At 48.6% G+C, this 18,415-nt stretch overlaps 1 protein-coding gene across 2 annotated transcripts; it reads left to right on the top strand.

Moving 5' to 3' along the window:
- The first annotated feature begins 219 nt into the window (after nucleotides 1-219).
- On the top strand, nucleotides 220-17,741 carry LOC101919090 (DEP domain-containing mTOR-interacting protein-like). Of its 2 annotated transcripts, none has more exons than XM_005239864.4 (9): nucleotides 220-549; nucleotides 8,175-8,353; nucleotides 11,469-11,592; nucleotides 12,857-13,035; nucleotides 13,644-13,829; nucleotides 14,199-14,339; nucleotides 14,663-14,733; nucleotides 16,186-16,290; nucleotides 17,470-17,741. In XM_005239864.4, exons 1-9 carry the CDS (start codon nucleotides 464-466, stop codon nucleotides 17,593-17,595), a joined length of 1,197 nt encoding a protein of 398 aa, XP_005239921.2. In that variant the 5' UTR covers nucleotides 220-463; the 3' UTR covers nucleotides 17,596-17,741. The 2 variants fall into 2 exon arrangements, with proteins under 2 accessions (XP_005239921.2, XP_055670450.1); XM_055814475.1 differs by lacking the exon at nucleotides 220-549 and adding an exon at nucleotides 6,524-6,717.
- Nucleotides 17,742-18,415: the final 674 nt, after the last annotated feature.

Raw genomic sequence — 18,415 nt, 5'->3', positions numbered from 1 at the left:
AGAGGATGAGAACAAGCCTCATGGCTTGCACCGGGGACTGGCACGTCGTGAACCCTTCATAGAGAACTTCAGCAGAAGGAAGTACTTTGTCCGTCTTATTGCTGATCAAACCACTCCTCCTGCAGCCTGTGTGTGCCTGCTGGAGTCAGCTGCGCAAAGCACGGGGGAAGGACACGGTCCCCAGCCTGCTGGAAAGGGACCTGCCACCTTCCCGGCTCCCAGCCGGAGCCCGGCTGGAGGCAGCGGGTGGGAAGCCCCAGAGCCGGGCTCAGCCGGCAGAGGCTCCTCCTCCGGAGGCTCCGGGGCAGGGGAGGAGGGAGCCGGAGCCGGCAGCTCAGGCTGCCCCCTGCCCCCTGCCAGCCGGTTGGGGACCGCGCTGCGGCGGCATCTCCTCACCCCGCATCCCACGGGATGTGCGGGGCCGCGGGCGCATCTGCCCGGCGCCGCCCGCCTGCAGCCCAGCATGGAGAGCCTGAGCAACAGCCTGAAGAAGAAAGCCACGGAGCAGCATTACAGGGCAGAGGTGATGATTGCTGGAGAGCAACTGAGGTAGGAGGTGATGGGGCCCTCCTCCAGGCTGGGGCAGGGCTGTACCTGGGGCTCTGGACTGTACCCTGTTAGCAGGAGGTGCAAAGTTTTACCCCTGAGCGAGCTCTTTCCCACCCAGCTAGTGTCCCCCACTCCCCAGTACCTGCTGATCCTTCCTTCGCTTCACCACTGGTGAACTAGATCCCTTCCCATATCACCTTGTCCTGCTGCTCCTCCCTGGGCATCTCCTGCCCTTCACCTCCCGGTGCCGGGCAGGGGTGTGTGTGTATGTTGGAGGTGCTTTGAGAAGGCAACAGGGTCTTTCTGCTCCTTTTGCATCTTCCCCCAAGTGCAGAGCCTGATGCGGTGACGCCGAGCAGCCTCCCCAGGGTTCCTGGTCCCTGGCTGGATGGGGACAGCACCACCTCCGAGGTGTTCGGACTTTTGAGGATGATTTGAGAGGTCACCTCATGGGTGCCAAGCACCCGAATTGTTTTGCACAGCAACATGTAGGATCTTCCCTCTCTGGAAAGTCACTTTTGGGAACTACCGCTGGTTTTCAGTCCCAGTCCTTGAGTAGCTTCTCAGTTTGTTTTTCTTATGAAGCCAGAAATATATTCTCCTATGCAAGAAAACCTCTGTAGTGGAGAAATCATGTTCCCTGTGTATCTGGGGTCAGAACCCTCCCTCCCCTCCCTGTCCCCCTTGCCCTCCACCTTCCCTTGCTTCTAAACATGCTAGTGTAGGCTTTTCTAGTTCTTGAGTAGAGTTTGCTTGTTTGTACCTGGAGCCCTTCTGTTTTGTTTTGAAATGTGGGTGGAAAATAGGAAATATATCCTGGAATAATGTAAAGAGTCCGGAGCCCAAGTGTGCTAGTATCAGATTCCTAAAACCCACTCTGTTGTCCATTCTCTGTGAGTCACATTAGCTTTTAGCTTTATTACTTGTACTGGATCAAGGATTGATAATTTCCAACTGAGGATTAGGGCCCCATCTTGAAAACACAGCCAACGTCCAAGTGGCTGGATTTTAAATGATGATTAGCCATGTTTCCAGTCTATTGTCTTTCACAAATATTACTGTCCTAGCTCCAGAAATTAAATCTTTTCCTTAGGTAGTGACTGGGGGAGCTGCTGTTGGGGGTGGAGGCTGCACCAACCATTCTGCCTTTGCAGGATTTGCAGTCCACGCTGTAAGCGAGGCTTTGAAAATGAGCTTAACTTTCTTACAGGCAAAAGCAGCCACTGACCTGAATGACTTGCCTCATTTCAATAACTCAGTGCAAGAGATGTAAAATTATGACTTTTTCCATCCCATGGGCAGGGTAGGCCTATTCATATTTATATTTCCAGTATTTTACTCGTCTGGAGTGATGGAGGTTTAAAATGAGTCCTATAGCCTGGGCCAAAGGAAGGAGTCAGATATTCAGAGAGAAAATAAAATAATCAAGCCATGTGCTAATATTGTGATTGGGTCCATGTGCCAGGGGAATGAAGTGGCTTATGCTCTTCTGAAAACCAGAAATACCAATTCATTTTTTCCTCCCAATATTTGTATGGAAACTTTACTCCTTATTGTCAGTGTGAATGTACCCTGAGCCTTTAAAAATGATGCTAAAAGCCTGAAGGGAGGCAAGGTTCATGCAGGGAGAGAGTATCTTTCCATTAGCACAACTGGGATGCAGTTGAATGGGAAACCCAAAATGGATGCAGTCTTGGGGTGCTGTCTTTTTCTGCTCCCCCCGCTCCGTAGCTGAAGTGCCTTGGAGTTTTCTGGTTAAGGTTAGGGAGCTCCCTAAACCTGAGAGTTTTCAGACCAAACCCATCACAGCAGGTTGCAATCACGAACTGCTTGCTCCTGTTCAGGTTGCTACCCCAGGCGCAGGTTATCCCTGCTGGAAGGGGTGACAGGAGGGGCAGGAATCACATATAAGTAGAGGGACAAGGTGAGAGCTCTCACCTCGGGAGCTGGCGCGTGCTACACCCGTGATCCTGGGAGACACGCTGTTTTGCAGATGCTGCGGCACAGGGAGCAGACCCAATCTGCCTCTGGGCAGCCTCAACTGCTTCAAGCCCCTGACCTGCTCTTGAAATGCTGGAGCTCTTTGTTGCACGGACAAGAGCAGGTGGATTTCATGCAGCAGGGTTGTTCTCCTTCAGCTGGGTTGTGAGTAATGGGTCGAAACGCTAAGGAGGGACAGCAGAGTACCAGCCCTCACAGTGATGGAGACGTGGGTCCTTTCGCTGCTGGCTTAGCACCAGCAGTTGCATCCTTCTGCTTGGGGCTGGGCAGGAGCCTGTTCCCAGTGCAGAAGGACTGGAAGGAGCTGCTGGCCAGCACGGGGTGTAAAACTCAGGGAAGAGGGTGATGGGATGGTCACCAACCTGGAGCTGGGCTCCTCCTTCCCCTGCAGCCTATCTGGCTGAAAGGAGAATGGAGTGGTGCAGAGCAGAACACACCGAGTGCTCGAGTCTGCCACTTGTATTTTGGGGATCTTACAGCCTGCCAGGTACGGAGTTGGTGGTATGAATCCTCCCGGGGCCTGGATGCCCGGTAGGTAGCAATGGGGAAACTGAGGCAAAGAAGCTGGATGCTGTCTCAGCGAGAGCAGATGAGGCAGGGCTAGCTCAATGTCTGTGTTGTGCTCCCTGGCTTTTCCCCACGTGAGGAATAAAGCAGCATGTAAAGGAGCCTCTCGGTCTGCCCTGACTCTGTAAGCCTCCATCAGCAAATAACGTTGCTGTGTCTACACAAAATCTCAAACATTTGTTTTTCCCTGTTCTCCACTTCCTGCCCTGCCTCCCCACTATTGCATTTAATCAAACAAACCTTTGCTCCATCTTAACAGTTCTTTGGCTTCCCAGCGAGTTTGTAAATCCCTCCGAGTTTGGTTTGGCCAGAGGGATGAGTCTGTTCAGTGTCAGGATGTGTTTCCCAGCCAGAAATAGCTGCACAGGCGAGGGGTGAGGGAATGCTGTGTGGGGATGGCTGGGAACAAACCAGATCCTAAAGGAATTGAGGGGAGACTGGCTGCTGTGCTTCAGGCTGTCTGTCTGCCAGGGTCCTCCTGCTTCCATGGGGATGCTAGCCCATGGAAGGGGAAGAGGAGTTTTGGGGCTTGAGTCTCTCCCCGTCAAAAAGATGAAGATAATTTCTGCTGATATCTTGGTCTTGGGTCTGAGAGAGCTGCTGTTGCTGTCTCAGCTCCTTCCTCACGGCTCCCGCTGTCGTTCTTTTTGTTTCAGACATACAAACCTGCATGAAAACCCCACTAGTTTTCCCTGGGTGTTGTGTGTTCCTGGGTGGCATTCTGTAAGAGAGGCCCAATTAGTCATTTCTAATTGCAACAAATGGCTTATCTGCACAGAGATATTCTGGAACAACTACCAGGCTTTGGATTCACACCCTGCTGTAATCTGAGTTTCTCAAGTACAGACAAGCCCTCCTGTGCTTTCTTCTGGGTGTTCCTCATGGTCAAGTGAACCAGCTGTTCTCTAATAACTCTGTTAAGCTGCATTAATCACTTTAAAATGTAAAATATACTTAGTAAATTTATGTCTCGGGTAGAAAAAGTGAGAAGAGAAAGAAAGTTCTCTTCTAATGAAGAACAAAACAGTGATTTCAGCCACTGTATGAAATTTTCAAACTTGCTGGGTGTTTTATTTAGATACTCAAATTGACTCTGTTAAATAAAGTGCTCATGCTTTGATGCTCTGGAAATGGGGCTCACTTAAAGGTCTGTAGCTGAACATGCCAAAATTTGTATTTCTGGCCAGAAATCTTGGGTCCACAGGAGGTTTGATGATTCTCTATTGACCCTGGGTCTCTTGAAGTGGGGATGTCTTCCTGGAGGAGTTGTGGGACACTGCTTGATGTGGCAGTCACCAGGTGAATGTTATTTGGAAGATGAGACTACATGATCAGAATGACCTTAAAAAGCCTATTACTAAATTTTCAGCACTGGTGAAAGTGAGGACTGGGAAGTAGGCTTGTGCTTGCCAGGATTTCTTTTTGAGATTGAAGTCTTGTTTTCCTAGACATACATTTAAATACAAGTAGAAAAATAAAACATCTCTGCACCGCTATGGGCTGCGACAGGCATGCAAAGCTCTCCCCTCTGCCCCCTGAACTTACTGGTGCTTTTGCAGACTGGGGGTGCAGCAAACTGGGTTTTGCCTAGCCTGTTTGCAGCAGTTGTTTTGCCTGAATGTGCCTCTCCAGCAGCTATTTTGCAGATCTGCTGTTGTGGTTGTTGCTGTCTTTTACTGAGCACTTAGTTGTTTGTTTGTTGGGTTTTTTAGTTGTTATTGGGTTTTTTTTTGATAGGAACAGAAAAGATCCTTTCGGTGATGCATCATTCCAGGGCCATTTGTTTATGCTTAACTGCTATGGGAATGTGAACTTGAGTTGATATCCTTGAGAGATCCACCTTGGCATTTGGGATGCTCAAGGTCTGTTTAAGTGGGTGGGGGTGATGGAGAGCAGCACAGGGAGACATTCCCACTCCGCACAGGCACGTGTGGGTACTGGGTGCAGAATGACTGTCACTTTGACACATGACAACTATGACACAATAAAAATAGTGATTTTTCCAATACAGGAAAGCCCTTTGCTTCAGCAAATGCCCTAATTCAGACTTGGTTCTGAAATTTCATGAAATGTGAATGCGCTGAAGTAACCAAGAGAGGATCTCCTGGGTTTGCTCTCCAGCAGTGGACGTCCATAACGCTGCTGGGACAACACGGGGCTGCCAGAGGAGCAGGGAAGTTGTGCTTGTAAAAGCTGAAGTGACTTGAACTCTTGATTCCCCTAGAGGTTTGTGGGTTGTTGGTTGGGGTTTTTTTGGGTTTTTTTTTTTGTTTCTTCCCTTCTATTTGCACTGCTGTGGATCTCCCTTTCAACAAGGTTACACAGGATGAATAATGATGCCTTTGTAGTGACCTTGTCAAAGAAACAATTCGGTTACCTAACACAGTCTACTCAAAGCAGCGTACCAAGTGCCAAGCCAGGAGTGTTTAATAAGGGTTGATTCTCATGTTCCAGCAAGCATTTTATCCTTGTGTTGTTCTGTGCTTTTCTTTTTTTTTTTTTTTCTTTTTTTCCCCCCCCCCCCTTTTGAAGAGGTAATGTGTACACGGGACAGGTTTTGGCATCTAGAAAACTCATAATTTTGTATTATACATCCATCCTTAATACTTTTTTATGTAGAAGCATGATTATAAACCACTCACAGTTTCACTGACTTTGTTTTTGCAACATCATATGCGGGCTGGTTTCTGGAGAGTGTCAGCTGAGCCGTTCAGAGGCGCAGTGGGTGTGATGTCCTTGTCTGCCTGAAGGACAAAATTTATCTCCTTGTAGTTGATGGGAAACAGTAAACAAGAGGAAAGTGAAAAGACCACCAGGACACTTGAGCTGTGCATCTTCCACTGCCCTGGGTCTGCAGGCAAGAGGGCAAACTTGTCACAACCTTAAAACAGCCCATGAGGGTCCAAGATGCTGCTGCTCCAGAGGTGCTTAAATACCACTTCATTCCTGTCCTAGCAATTGTGCCCGACGGAATAGTTTCAAAATATGTGTGTGTGTGTGTATATATATATTAAATCCTAGGTTTTAGTAGTATTGTTTACTGAAAATCTTTTTTCTTTTCTCCTTCCCCCAGGACCCGTGTACTTTCTGCAGTACTCTGAAATGTGATAAAAATAGACCTAGAAGGGAAATAATATTCTCCCAGCCAGTTTCTAGTCAAGCCTTGTTTGATTATGGTCTGTGTGTTATTGTGGGTGAAGGAGTGTGTGTATATATGTGTGTCTATATATGTGTGTGTGTGTATGAGTGTATATATATAGCCTTTATAGGCTCCTGCAGACTGTTGATAGCGATAGAATACTCTTGGTACATTTCTTATCTCTGCCAAACACACCTCTAAAGTGGCATCCCACTTGCTGATTATAAAGAAAGAATATAAAAAATGACTGACTGTCTTCTCCTGTAGCAGAGGGATGTTGGGTGGGGAGCCTCTCCGTTTGCTGACTCTGTCTGGTTGCATTTTGACAGTGAACTGTGAAATAAAGGAAGGGAAAATGCTAAAAACTCTAAAACCAGCAGGCAGCTGTCTGTGGGCTTTCTCTTCAGGTAAAACCCATACGCAGGGCAACTGCTGGTCACGCGTGGGAAGGAGCCTTCCAGGTAAAGGGAGTAAAACGCCGCGTATAGACCCCAGTATGTGAGGGAGGGCTCCAGAGGCAAGGCCAGGAGCTGGTTCTGCACGAGCCTTTGGGTCAGTGTTTCAGTTACCAGGAAGCTCTGACAATATCTGTTAAGAATTATATCGGCTCACAGTAGCCTTAACATTAATTACAACAATCAATTACTCATTCTTCACCCAATAAAAGGTTTTATCTTAAGACTTTTGAGACTCTGGTATTTGTAAATCCTACAATATAGGATAATCCATTATTATCTAAGAGATTTTTAGGATATTTAAAACTTCTTGTATGGTGCCTGAAACTGTTGTCCAATGTGCTGTGTCGTACGCATACCTGCTTCAAAAAGAACAAAAGAACTTGAAGCACGGAATAAAGAAAGGCTGCAGTGATTAATGCCGTTGTAAAATATATTGGCCCAAGGCAAAACGAGGAGTTGAAATGAATAATTTGAAACCAGAAACATCCTGGAGTTACAGAGGAGTTATTTAATTAATATCTCTGAGTCTGCTGCATGCACGGGGCGTTTTCCAAGGTTAGTATTTTGGGAACAGTCATGGCTACAGGGCAAAGGTTTGGCTCCCGGACAGATCTCCTGCCAAGTTGAGTTGGCTTTGGCTGGAACACATAAGATCTCTGTAGCTTGCTCGGTTGTTAAGGCCCTTTTAAAAAGTCAAAGCCGTACTCACCTGAGTAACCTTCATCCAGGTGTATCTTTCTGTTGGAGTCACAGGCTGGCTGTCACGTCAGGGTTTGCAGCATAGGGCGGTTGTTGTTTTGGTAAACTCTGTCCCAATCTATCCCAGTTTGAACCAGAAAATGTCAGGGCTGTTGTCCGCTGCTGTGGAATGGTAGGTACATGGATTAGTAGGTAGTGCATGGGATCAGCTGGCACTCGTCTCTTAGACACACGCGGGAGAAAGGAGTGCTCCCATCGCTGCTCCCGTTGCTGCTCCCATTGCTGCTCCCACCCCGAGCTATGACTAAGACTTTGTCCTGGGGGCAGCTACATTCCTGCTTTCATGGTTATTGGGAAGAACTAGACACAAAATCATGCCAAGATGACAAATCTATGTACTACTATTCCCCACCCCCTCCCTGGGTTTTGGCCCTTCTTCACAAGCTTCAGTTAGCTGCTGTGTATTTTTTAGAGGCTTGCTTAGAACAAAAAGACACGTATGGCTCAGACTAAGTCTGGTGCAGGCAATTACATAATCTGTGTAGTGATAAGGAGGCAAGAAGGGGATGAGGGAGAGGCTCCCTAGGATTAACTGATGCAGTTTTGCAAAGCCAAGAGGTTTGGTCGAATTTATAAGGCGCTGGGTGCTTGCCAGAAGTCCCAAATCATCCTTGGTTTCTCCAGGCTGGGCAGATGCTGGGCTATTGGACCCAAGTTCCCCTGTAACGCCAGCTCTGCTCAATGGCTGGGTTTCTCTCTAGGCTTCGCCTCCACGATGGGAAGCTCATTAAGGACCGACGTTACCATCTCCAAACGTACCCAAACTGCTTCGTGGCGAAGGAGCTCACAGACTGGCTGATCGACCACAAAGAAGCACCAGACCGAGAGACGGGCATCCGCCTCATGCAGAAGCTAATGGACCATTACATCATCCATCACGGTGTGTGGGTTTCTCTGCTGCCCGCGGAGCTTCCCTGGGGAGGGGCTCCATGTCTGGTCACCGTGTGTGTCCATCAGCCTGGGATATGGCAACGTGGTCAGGTCCCTGCTCACGACCCTCCTGTGGGCGAGGGCTCCTGGAGAAGCTGGGAGGTGATGGGCAGGCAAGAGGCTGTGTGGGGCTGTGTGAAGCTGCATTGCTTTGGGGGATGGGCCAGGTCCCTGCCCACAGACAGACCAGCATCTGAGGTGTCTTTATTCAAAAGCAAGTTGAGGAATGCCTGACCTGTATTGCCCTGCAGCAACTGCATTGGCAGCCAGTGGTGGATATTTTTACAGAAGGTGGTCTAGCTCATGTTTGTGTCATGCAGAAGTGGAAGTTGAATTATAGCACAGGCTTCGCATCTGCAGGAAAATTCTTTTTTTCTTACCGTAAGAACCCAGCACTCCTCAGTTTTCCCCATCCATGCTGAGGTGAGACAAGTAGGGGTGTGGAGCCCACATCACTTGAAGTGGGAAGTAATCCAGTACCTGTAAATGGGGCTGAAGCAGTCCTGTAGGAATGTCTCCTTTGGGATTTAAGTGTGTGATGCCATTTCAAAGGCTTGTCCATGGAACCTGTTAAAAGGAAAAATAATAATAATAATACTCCCCCCCCCCCCCCAAACGAAAAAAAACAACGAAAGGAGAGGAGTCAGGGGAAAGCAGCTTGATGCTTCAAGTATTCAGGCTTTTTTCTCTTTAAAAATTATTTGGAACTTTCAGCAGTGTTTGGATTAGCTCAGGTCATGTGGTGTGGCCTGTGCCTGTCCCGGAGCTTCAGAGCAATCCCCGAGGACCAGCCCTCGGTCCCGCTACAACAGCGGGAAATCCATGCTTCAGACCGGTGAAGAGCTGCTCCTCTCTGGGATTTCGAGGCCCAAACAGAATCAAAATCCCTGGATGACCAACCAGCCTCGGACGGTGCAGCCCTCGGTGGGAATTGCTGCTGACCCGTGGCTGAGCTCTGGTGCTCCCAAGTCCCTGGGACACGGGCGGTGGTAGCCTGGCACTGGGTGGCAGCTTGTCACCAGAGGATGCAGCTGAGGAGCCAGAAGCAGATGGCAAACACACCAAACCCAGCCCTCTCTTCCCCCCTCTCCTCCAGGGTCCAGAAATAGCTGCCTTTGACCACTGCAATGCAAACACTCTCTGTCGCCATCTGCTACTTGCTGAGGTTAATGCCCTTTACATTAAGCTGCCTTGAACAAAAATAAACTGCTGCTGTGCTTTATCACGAAAGCATAAAGCTGAAGCAGTGAGTTCTCAGTTAACCATTAACACTTAAAACTGATTATTTTTTCCATCTGTCCAGCCAACGGTTTCAAATAAATCCATTTAAATTAAACCTGGGCAGTACTGGATACCAGTGCTGTTTTGATTGCTTATCACGGACACATCCCTTCTGCTTCTGCGGTAATTCCTGGCAGGACACAGTAGTTGACTCTCCAACTTGCCTTGTGACCACGAATTTCTGTTAGTCCTGTGGAAACAGGACTGCCAGCTACCGCAGCACCGTGCAAAGTGCTTTGCAAGAGGCTGTCCCAGTTCTTCCCCTTTTCTCCACTGGGATCCAGGAGACAGTAATTATCTCATGGAGATCATTGTCTGCGCTGCCTCTTAAGGGTCTGATGTGGTTTGAGCCGTTATTCTGTTACGTGCTGGAAGCAGATTGAAATTGGTCTTCAAACAGCAAAAACACTTAGGTTTTCCATGGGCGCAGCCTTCTAAGGTTTTGCGCTTAATTCCCAATTGCAATGTCGTCTGAATCATTGCTCCTTGGAGTTAAGAAGATGCAAACTTTTGCCTTTTAAAACAACCTTCCAGACCTGCCTTCTTGCTTGGTGAGTCATGGGCTTCAGCATCCCGATTTCGCACCCAGACAGCCACTCAGGAGGAACGATGAACCTGAGATAGGCTGGCAGTTTATAGCATTTTGCTGCTCGCCAAAAGGGGGTGAAGCTTTGCCAGTCTGCTCAGAATGAACAAGTGTTAACATTTTCACAAGAAGTATTTTGTGTTTTTTGAATTTCACTTTACATTACTTTAGCGAGGAAATCTTTGTGGGTATTTTTTTTCATTTTTCTTTGTTTTTCCAGGCATATTCTTTACTCTTTTATTTATTTATTTATTTATTATTTTTTTTTTATTGATGAAGTTTCTCCTTCTTGCTTCAAACAGATGGACCTGAAGAAAGGCAGGCTGACTAATTTAAGAGCTGGACTGTGATGTTTTGGGGGCTGTTTTTGTTGGTTTGGTTTGTGGTTTTGGCTTTTATTGACTTGTAGTCTAGGAATCTGTTTCAGGCAAGCTTATCTCAAAGTTGTATCCCAAATATTTACCTGCTAAATGTTGCATGCACTTAACGGCCATGCATTTACAGACTCTGTGCTTATCCCCAAGGTTAAACAGAGGCTTTTCATACAGATTTGATTATTCCAGTTGTATGCATCTAGCTCTGAAGAAAAATTTCTCTCTTGAGGTCAGTTTGCCATGCAAATGTATTGAGCAGGGTTGGCACAAAAGGGTGTGGAAAAGTTGGTGGCATTATATGTTTTGGCTAACAAGTAATTTTGGCAGGGACAGAGGTGATTTTATAGCATTTTTGGATGAAGCGAGGGTTGGGTTTTTTTGCTCCTGTCCTCCAAGTCTACTTACATGTGGCTATGTCTTTCTTAAAAAGACTGATTGAGACAATTCTGTTTGTTCTCTTTTAGTCTAAAGCAAAGCATCACCATTTAAATTAAATTAAAAAAAATATCCTTGTTTGTTCTAATTAACATTTTAGTGTCTGGATCAAAATGTGGATGCAAACTCAGGCTTTCCCCTGTCTGTTCAGTGGGACTGACCTCTCCCAGCAGCACGGGCTGTAGGCACTCACAAGCAGCTCATATGGGGACCGAAGGCTCAGCTTCTGGTTGCTCCGTGATATGAGGGGCATAGAGAAGGACATCACATGCAGCCCCCAGAGCTTTTAACCTCGAATTATACCCTGCCGAGTCTGTGCAGCTCTGTCTGTCCCTTACGGACCGACAGCTGCCTGCAGCACTGACATCCCTGCTCTGAACCCCTTCCAGTCTGCGACGAGCACTCGGACTACAAGGATGCCAAGCTGCTGTATCGCTTCCGCAAGGATGATGGGACCTTCCCTCTCAGCAAGGATGTGAAGGTGTTCATGAGAGGCCAGAGTCTTTACGAGAAGTACGTAAGTCCTTCCCCTGCAAAACAGCTCTCTGCATGGGGCGCTGGGACTGAGCTTGGCTGGCTGTGCTTGCTGATGATGCTCTACGGCTGGGAGCCACCCCTACAGCTGCCTTTTCTCTGCCTTCTCGGTACCCCATGCTGTAGCACTGGGAAATGCTGTTTCCTGAGCCGTGTCGCAGCTGCAGGACAACTGGCTTCTTTGGGGCTGGGGCAGAAGTTGTACTCAGAACCTATGGATGCTTTCAGGGGCTCCAACCCAACTGTGGGTTCTGGGGTCCAGCCTGGGGAAGTGCTAGAGTGCTATCTGCAGTGTGAGTGCTCCTGGGATGGGCACAATGGCTGTTCCCAGCAGACCCCCAGCCTCCCTGCGTGAGCTGCTTCCATCAGCACTGCTAGGACTAACTTGCCACCAAAATCAGCAGGGTATAGCACCCTCAGGGCCCCCAGGGACCTGGATCCCGCCACCTCACTTAGCCTATCTGCAAAATCTGTAACAGAAAAACTAATTCTCAGACAGTAAGGAAAACTCCTTCCACCTTCAAGTGTTTAGTTTTCTTTGTCTTTATTAGTTCTGGTTCTAAATCCAAGCCGTCTAGCCGGGCATCTCATGAGTCATTTTCTTAGACTGGCTTCAGCCACAGACCAAGCTCCGGACCTGGTTCCTTTAGCATCCTCCTCACATCACGTCTGCCCTCAGACCCTGGCAATCAGATCCACAACCTGGCACTGAGGGAGAAGTCCTTCAGGCAGGCACGCGGTGATTTCGGATGTCTCCCTGTCCCTCTGGCAGATGCACATCCCTTCTACTTCGCTTCTGCTGGGCGGTGGTGGCCAGCGAGAGCATCCAGCGTGTCTCACAGCCGAGCCCGCTGCACCCTCTCGTGGAGACACTGGATTTAGCTCTCCCATGTTGCAAACTGAGTATGTGTTTACGAACAGACACCTTCTCCATCAGTTCGGACTGCCTGCCATTTGTTGCACGCACCGGCTGCTTGCTTGGCTTTCATCTGCGGTCTTTAGCTGAGGCTGCAGCTGAACTGGTTTTGCTGAAGCTGCTTCCTCTGCTGTCACAAGGATTTACAAAGCTGCCTGACTGCGGCACTGCGTTTCTCCCTTTCTTCCCACTGCTCCCAGGCAGCAGTGTTTTGGCTTTAACGCTTTACCCGCTTCTCTTGGCCTTGCTCCTTGCTTTGGCCGGCAGCAGCCCGCGGGGCCGGCAGGGCTGTGCAGCGTCACGGAGCTTGTCCCACCTCTGTGCCAGGCTGGTGAGCGTGGAAGGGTCAATTCTGAAGGTGAGAGAGGAGAATTCAGTCAAGTACCAGAGGACTTTCCTGGGCTGTGAAATGATCGACTGGCTTGTTCAGGAGGGAGAAGTAGAGAACCGAAAGGAAGCGGTGGAGCTGGGCCGGGCGCTGCTGGAGCATGGGATCATTCAGCATGGTGAGCGAGGGTGGAAAGCAAGAGATAAGCATAGCTGTCAAGGCTGTGCTAAGAACAAATCCCCATTCATGTCATGCAACAAGTGCTGGTCAAGTGCCCACTTGGAGATGGCAACGGGGCCTTTTAGTTCTATGTTTGGAGCTGGTGACCTTTGAAATTGGAGCAATCTTCCACCACCCACAAAGGCTTTGAGCTGAAATCTGAGCTATTGGTCTTCAGTTCTTCAAAGCCTCCGGCTGCAGGAGTGGGATGCACCCCTGGGTTTGGAGGGCTGGGTTGCGAGGACGTAATGTTCAGCCCGGCTTGGCTGGAGATCATAACCATCTGCAGGAATTAAGCTTTCAATTCCGAAGGCGGGGAATCCTCTGAATGGCTTGGGACAGGGGCAGGTGGAGGGCTGAGGCTCGGTGGTGCACCTCTGGGAGATGACATCTCTCGGGGAGGTGGCCCTGCTGGTCCTCCTTCCCTGCAAGGAGCATTCTCAAACAGTCAGAAAAACTGCAGCAGAACACACAGACGTTAAAAGAAATTCATCTGGGTCCCTTGGTATATTTGCTATGTATTTTTCACACCTCCTCAGCCTCTCCCTTCTCCCTGCTCTCTCCTAGTCTCCAATAGGCATCACTTCTTTGACAGTGACATCCTCTACCAATTCTGGATCAACTTTCGACGGAGGCGCCGTCTCACAGAGTTACTCAATGAGAACTCTTCTCGCACCCTCTCCGAGAGCCCGGACAGCCCCTTCTGTCTTCGCAAGCTCAACCCGGAGCCAGGCAACACCAGCTTTCTCTCTGGTAACTGTGGATGTATTTGTAGAGGGGTATGAAAGCAGGGGTTACGTTACCAGAGTACCTCAGAGCCGAGGGTGCTGCTCCAGCAGAGTGTAGGGTGTTTGTTCCTCCAGGGTTCCCATGGAGTGACCACCTATCCCACTGGTTTGTGGTAGATGTCCCGATGCAGCAACAGTCTTTATCACAGCTCCCCATCTAGGGAAAATAACTCAGCTTACCATCAACTCAGCTCTTGATCTTTCTTCGAAGCTATTAAATGCCATCTTCAGTGCATGCTCACCTTTCAGGTGTGGGCCAGGCTGGTGGAGGATGTTTGTTATTTTAAACTAGTCTGTTCCTTCCTTGGGTAATTGTTATTTCTGCCTCTTTCAGTCCAAACCAACAAGGAGATCAAAATCGTCTCAGCGGTTCGAAGGAGCAGCATCACTTCCCTCGCTGGAAACTCCAACCCCTACTTCAGCACTGCTCCTACGTTGGTATTCCCTCCTGTGGCTGAATGCAACCCCAAATCAGGTCTGGGCTTCTGCATTGGCCTGCTGTTGCACAGGACAGAGCTGTCCCTTCAGGGCAGGGGCTAGCTTGAGCCTCAGGTCCAAACCCAGCCCCTCTCGGCTTGGGGACTTGCGAGAGGCTCAGCCTCACCTCTGAGGCTTCATTTGAAAAGTTGTGCAAGTGTTTTGAAAAACATTGAGGTGCATGTAACGATTTCTCTGTGTGGTAACTGTGCTGGTTCTAACATCTGCTCTCCAGCCCATGGTAATCCCCAGGCTGCCTCGTTAGGCACTTTGCTGCATGAAACCCTTGGTTCTGACAGGATCTGTCGCCTTCTGCCCTAGTGTTAAAGAGACCCGTCACCAATGAAGAGCTCCTGTCCCCTGGGGCCCCCTACATCAAGAAAACACTGACTGTAAGTGACCCTGGCGAACGGTACTGCTAACCCAACGGCAGCGAGCGCGCTGCCTGCTCTTAGATAACTCTGCCTGCTGCTCTGGCCGCTTTGCGGTGAAACTTTGGGTGCATGTCACATCATCTCTTTCTCACTGAGCCTCAGTGGGTTGGTGCCTTCAGATATTCTTGTGGGTGAAAATGTGCGCAGCCCCTGCTTCAGTTTGATGTATATCAAAGGGCTAGATCAGGAAAGCGAATGTTTCCTGGACAGAAAACCTTCCATTTATGTCGCATCCAGCTCCATGCAAACTGTAGAATCGGTGAAGGCTGGTGACAATTGAGACTGACACTCGTCCTCTGTGTCACACAGGGTGGTGTGCAGCTTCATGCATCTTTCAGGCTCCTGCTGCAGCTTAGACATGTTGACATGATCCATCAGCATCTGACAGAGCATCGCTGAACAGGGAACATCCAAGGGCCACTCTTGCCTTTCTTATAATGGGCTTTTTCATGGATAAAACAGAGACAGTGCAAAATCTCCACGATGCTGCAGACAACCTGAGTTTTGAGATTTTACTTTTCTAGTTATTTCTAAAGCTGTAGGACTAGTCAAGGCAGGGCTGGTGGGTGCTGGGTGGGAATGTTGCAAGACAGTTCCTGCCCTGCGGAGCTTATTGTGCTTGTTTATTTTTGTGAAAAACTTCTCAGCCCTTTCCTGCCTGCCTTTGAAATGGGGAATCTCACAGCGGCCAGTTTAGGAAGCATGAAAGCTGTCTTGCCATACTGGTTTGACACAGGTGGGATTACAGAGGAGCTGTGGATCAGGTTCTCAAATTAACTGTGCTGTAGAAATTGGTGGGAATGAGCAAGAAAAATAAAGCTGGTGATTAGTGTGGCATGTTTGAGGACATGCCGTTCATTCTCCTCCTGAATGCTCTTGCCCTGCCCTTCAACTCTGCCAGCCTGGGCCCTTCATGGCTCATTTCCTTCTGCTTAGCTGTGCAGTTGCTGTTATTTATTTATATGGGTAATGCACAAAGTCCTTTGGGAATTCCTTTTCTCTTTTAGTCACATCAGATGGCCACAGTATCACAGCAAACTGCTCTGACAGACCAAGATCAGAGTGGGGAACAATGAAGAGTGGCTACTTCCACCCTAGAAATGCTCTCCTGGGTCAAGGAAAGGGCACCACACGCGTGCTCTGGAAATGTTCTCAACGTGTTCTTGGTGCATGCCTTGCACTTCAGCTTCATGCTGCCTGTGCTTGACTCTTCTGCACTTGCTCACAGGGACTATTAATCAGAAAGCAGCTTTGCAGAGGGCAATTAATCTGTGGTGCTGTGTCCCACTTGATGCACAGCCCTTTCCTACCCACTGCAGATCAGGAGCAAAGCTCTCCATCTCGCTAGGAACTGTTGCATGTTCTCTATCCAGTCCCTTAGTTCTTAAAAACCTTTTTTTCTGCTTGTAGATTGTGGGGGATGCGGTGGGCTGGGGGTTTGTGGTCCGAGGAGGAAGACCTTGCCACATCCAGGCAGTGGACCCAGGAGGACCCGCTGCTGCTGCAGGGATGAAGGTACTTCTCACTCTTGGTGACTGAACAGGAGGCAGAAGTTCTGTTCTGCTTGAGCCTTTTGAACTGAACACATCCTCTGTGACAATCCCACCTCCTGCAGTGGAGATCAATCCAATGGAGTCGGTGTGTGGAGCTCTGGCAGTGCCATGAGAGGTGGAGGGAGGGATGCTCTCTGCAGGCAGAGCGCCCTGTGTGTGGCTGCATGGTGGCACGTTTGCCTTTTGCCAGGGCAGCACAGGGGCTGTGGGCAGCTAAAACTTAAAAAAAACTGTCAAAATGAAACTGTCCCTATGGCAGACTTTGGAGCTGTTGAAACTGTTTGAGCTACTAAAAAGAAAAAACAGCAGAGAATTCCCAGTTCAGTCCAGTAAGTATATATAACCCCGGTGAAGCAGGGAAGGAGCAGACCCTTGCAATGCATTTTGTGTTTCTCTGCTATTAACAGTGTAGTTGTGTGTGGAACTGTCCTCCACCTACATGAAAGCTTAATAACCTCAGACTGATGCCTTGATTTTATTCATCAAGTAACTTCCAGTATTTCCAGCTCAGGTGAAATGAACTGAGGGCTTGAAACTCATTTTATACCCAGGCATGTACGGGGTTTGTGTGTAGTGCTTTAGGCGTGAGCGAAAGGAATGTTGAGTTTCACAGTTCCCTATGAAAACCCCAGCAGCAAGGGAATAATTTCTACAAGCTGATATAAGTCTAAAGTCAGATGGATATTTGAAATAATGGGATTCTTCAGAGGCAGAGTGTGACTCCTTGTTTGCTTCAGGCAGGATTGGAAGGGGATAGATGAATTTGTTTCATTTACTCAAGAGCCCAGTTAATTTCTCCTTACCTAATCTCATTTGCTACCAGATTGCTAGATGTTAATATTGTGCCTCATTTCCATCTGTGAAATGAACCACTGCTCATAAATTAATCTTTTTTTTTCTTTTTTTTTTTTTTTTCTTTTCTCTGTTAGCTCACAGTCTAAATCCCTTTGGTCCCTTTTTTATGATATAGTGATTGTAGCACAGTGATTATTAATGTAGCTTATGGAGTGGTAATGCTTTAGGGTTTGCAGAATTTTGTAGCAAGTTATTTGCAATTGCAGCTTCTGGCTGTAGTCAGTCACAGGTAGAAGTTGCCATGAAGACGTCAACCGAAGGTTACCTGCCCCTCCTCTCCTTGCAGGTGTGCCAGTTTGTTTTCTCAGTGAATGGTATGTATGTTTTGCATCTGGACTACCAGACCATCAGCAGCCTCATCATGACAGGGCCACGAACTCTTGTGCTGGAAGTCATGGAAGCCATTGAATGAGTGAAGTCTCATCCCACTGCTGTCTGGAAAGGCAGGGCGCTCCGTGGGCAGGGATGGACTGTTGGGGGGACCAAGCCTGACCATTCACTGTGAAATGTTAGCCAGGCATTTAATATATTTTCAAATAAATACATTCTAATGGGCAAGTCTCGGATTTTGATGTTGTTGAAATATTTGGCTCTACCTCATCTTGAGAGGGTCTAAGCTCTTGCAGCTCTTTTTTAACGCCAGTGGGAGAGTTCAGCACATCGTGAAACCAAGCTTTAGAACAGGTCTAAGGTGGTACAGCTGGTACAGCTGTTAAGCAGCAAGAAGTTTGATACCAAGCAAGTGAGTACGTCTGAGCTCCCCTGAGTTGTCTGCAGTCTACCAAGAACACAACGTGCTTTCCAGATGGTCCCATAAGCCATGCCATCGACTGTCAAGAAAATAAGGGAATGAATACAACAATGTATGCTTCCTTGTAGGGAGAGTACAAGGCTCCTTCTACTCTTTGGCTTGGCCACGCTCACAGCCAGGGCTGGTTGCTCTTCCCGGCTGTTTCCTGAAGAGGTGAGGCTCCCACCATTGTGCTTTTTGTGCCCCCAGCTCCTCGTAATGCTTAAATCCATTAAGCAGCTTCACCTCGGCATGGAGCCAGGCAAAGGTCCCAAACATCCTAGGCTGCTGCCAGCCTAGTGACAGGAGGCAGCAGGGGCAAGGGGAGCCTAAGCAGTGTCTGTCCAAAAGGAAATGTGTCCCAGCCTGAGCGTGGCTCTGGGAGGGACGAGAAATGGGCGAGATCCACCAGCATCCAGCCCCCCGGACCCTGCTGCTCCCA

Source organism: Falco peregrinus, chromosome 9, assembly GCF_023634155.1.
Source record: "Falco peregrinus isolate bFalPer1 chromosome 9, bFalPer1.pri, whole genome shotgun sequence".
Lineage (NCBI taxonomy): Eukaryota > Metazoa > Chordata > Aves > Falconiformes > Falconidae > Falco > Falco peregrinus.
Note: the sequence above shows the minus strand (reverse complement) of the source record. Positions and strands in the feature narration are given on the sequence as shown.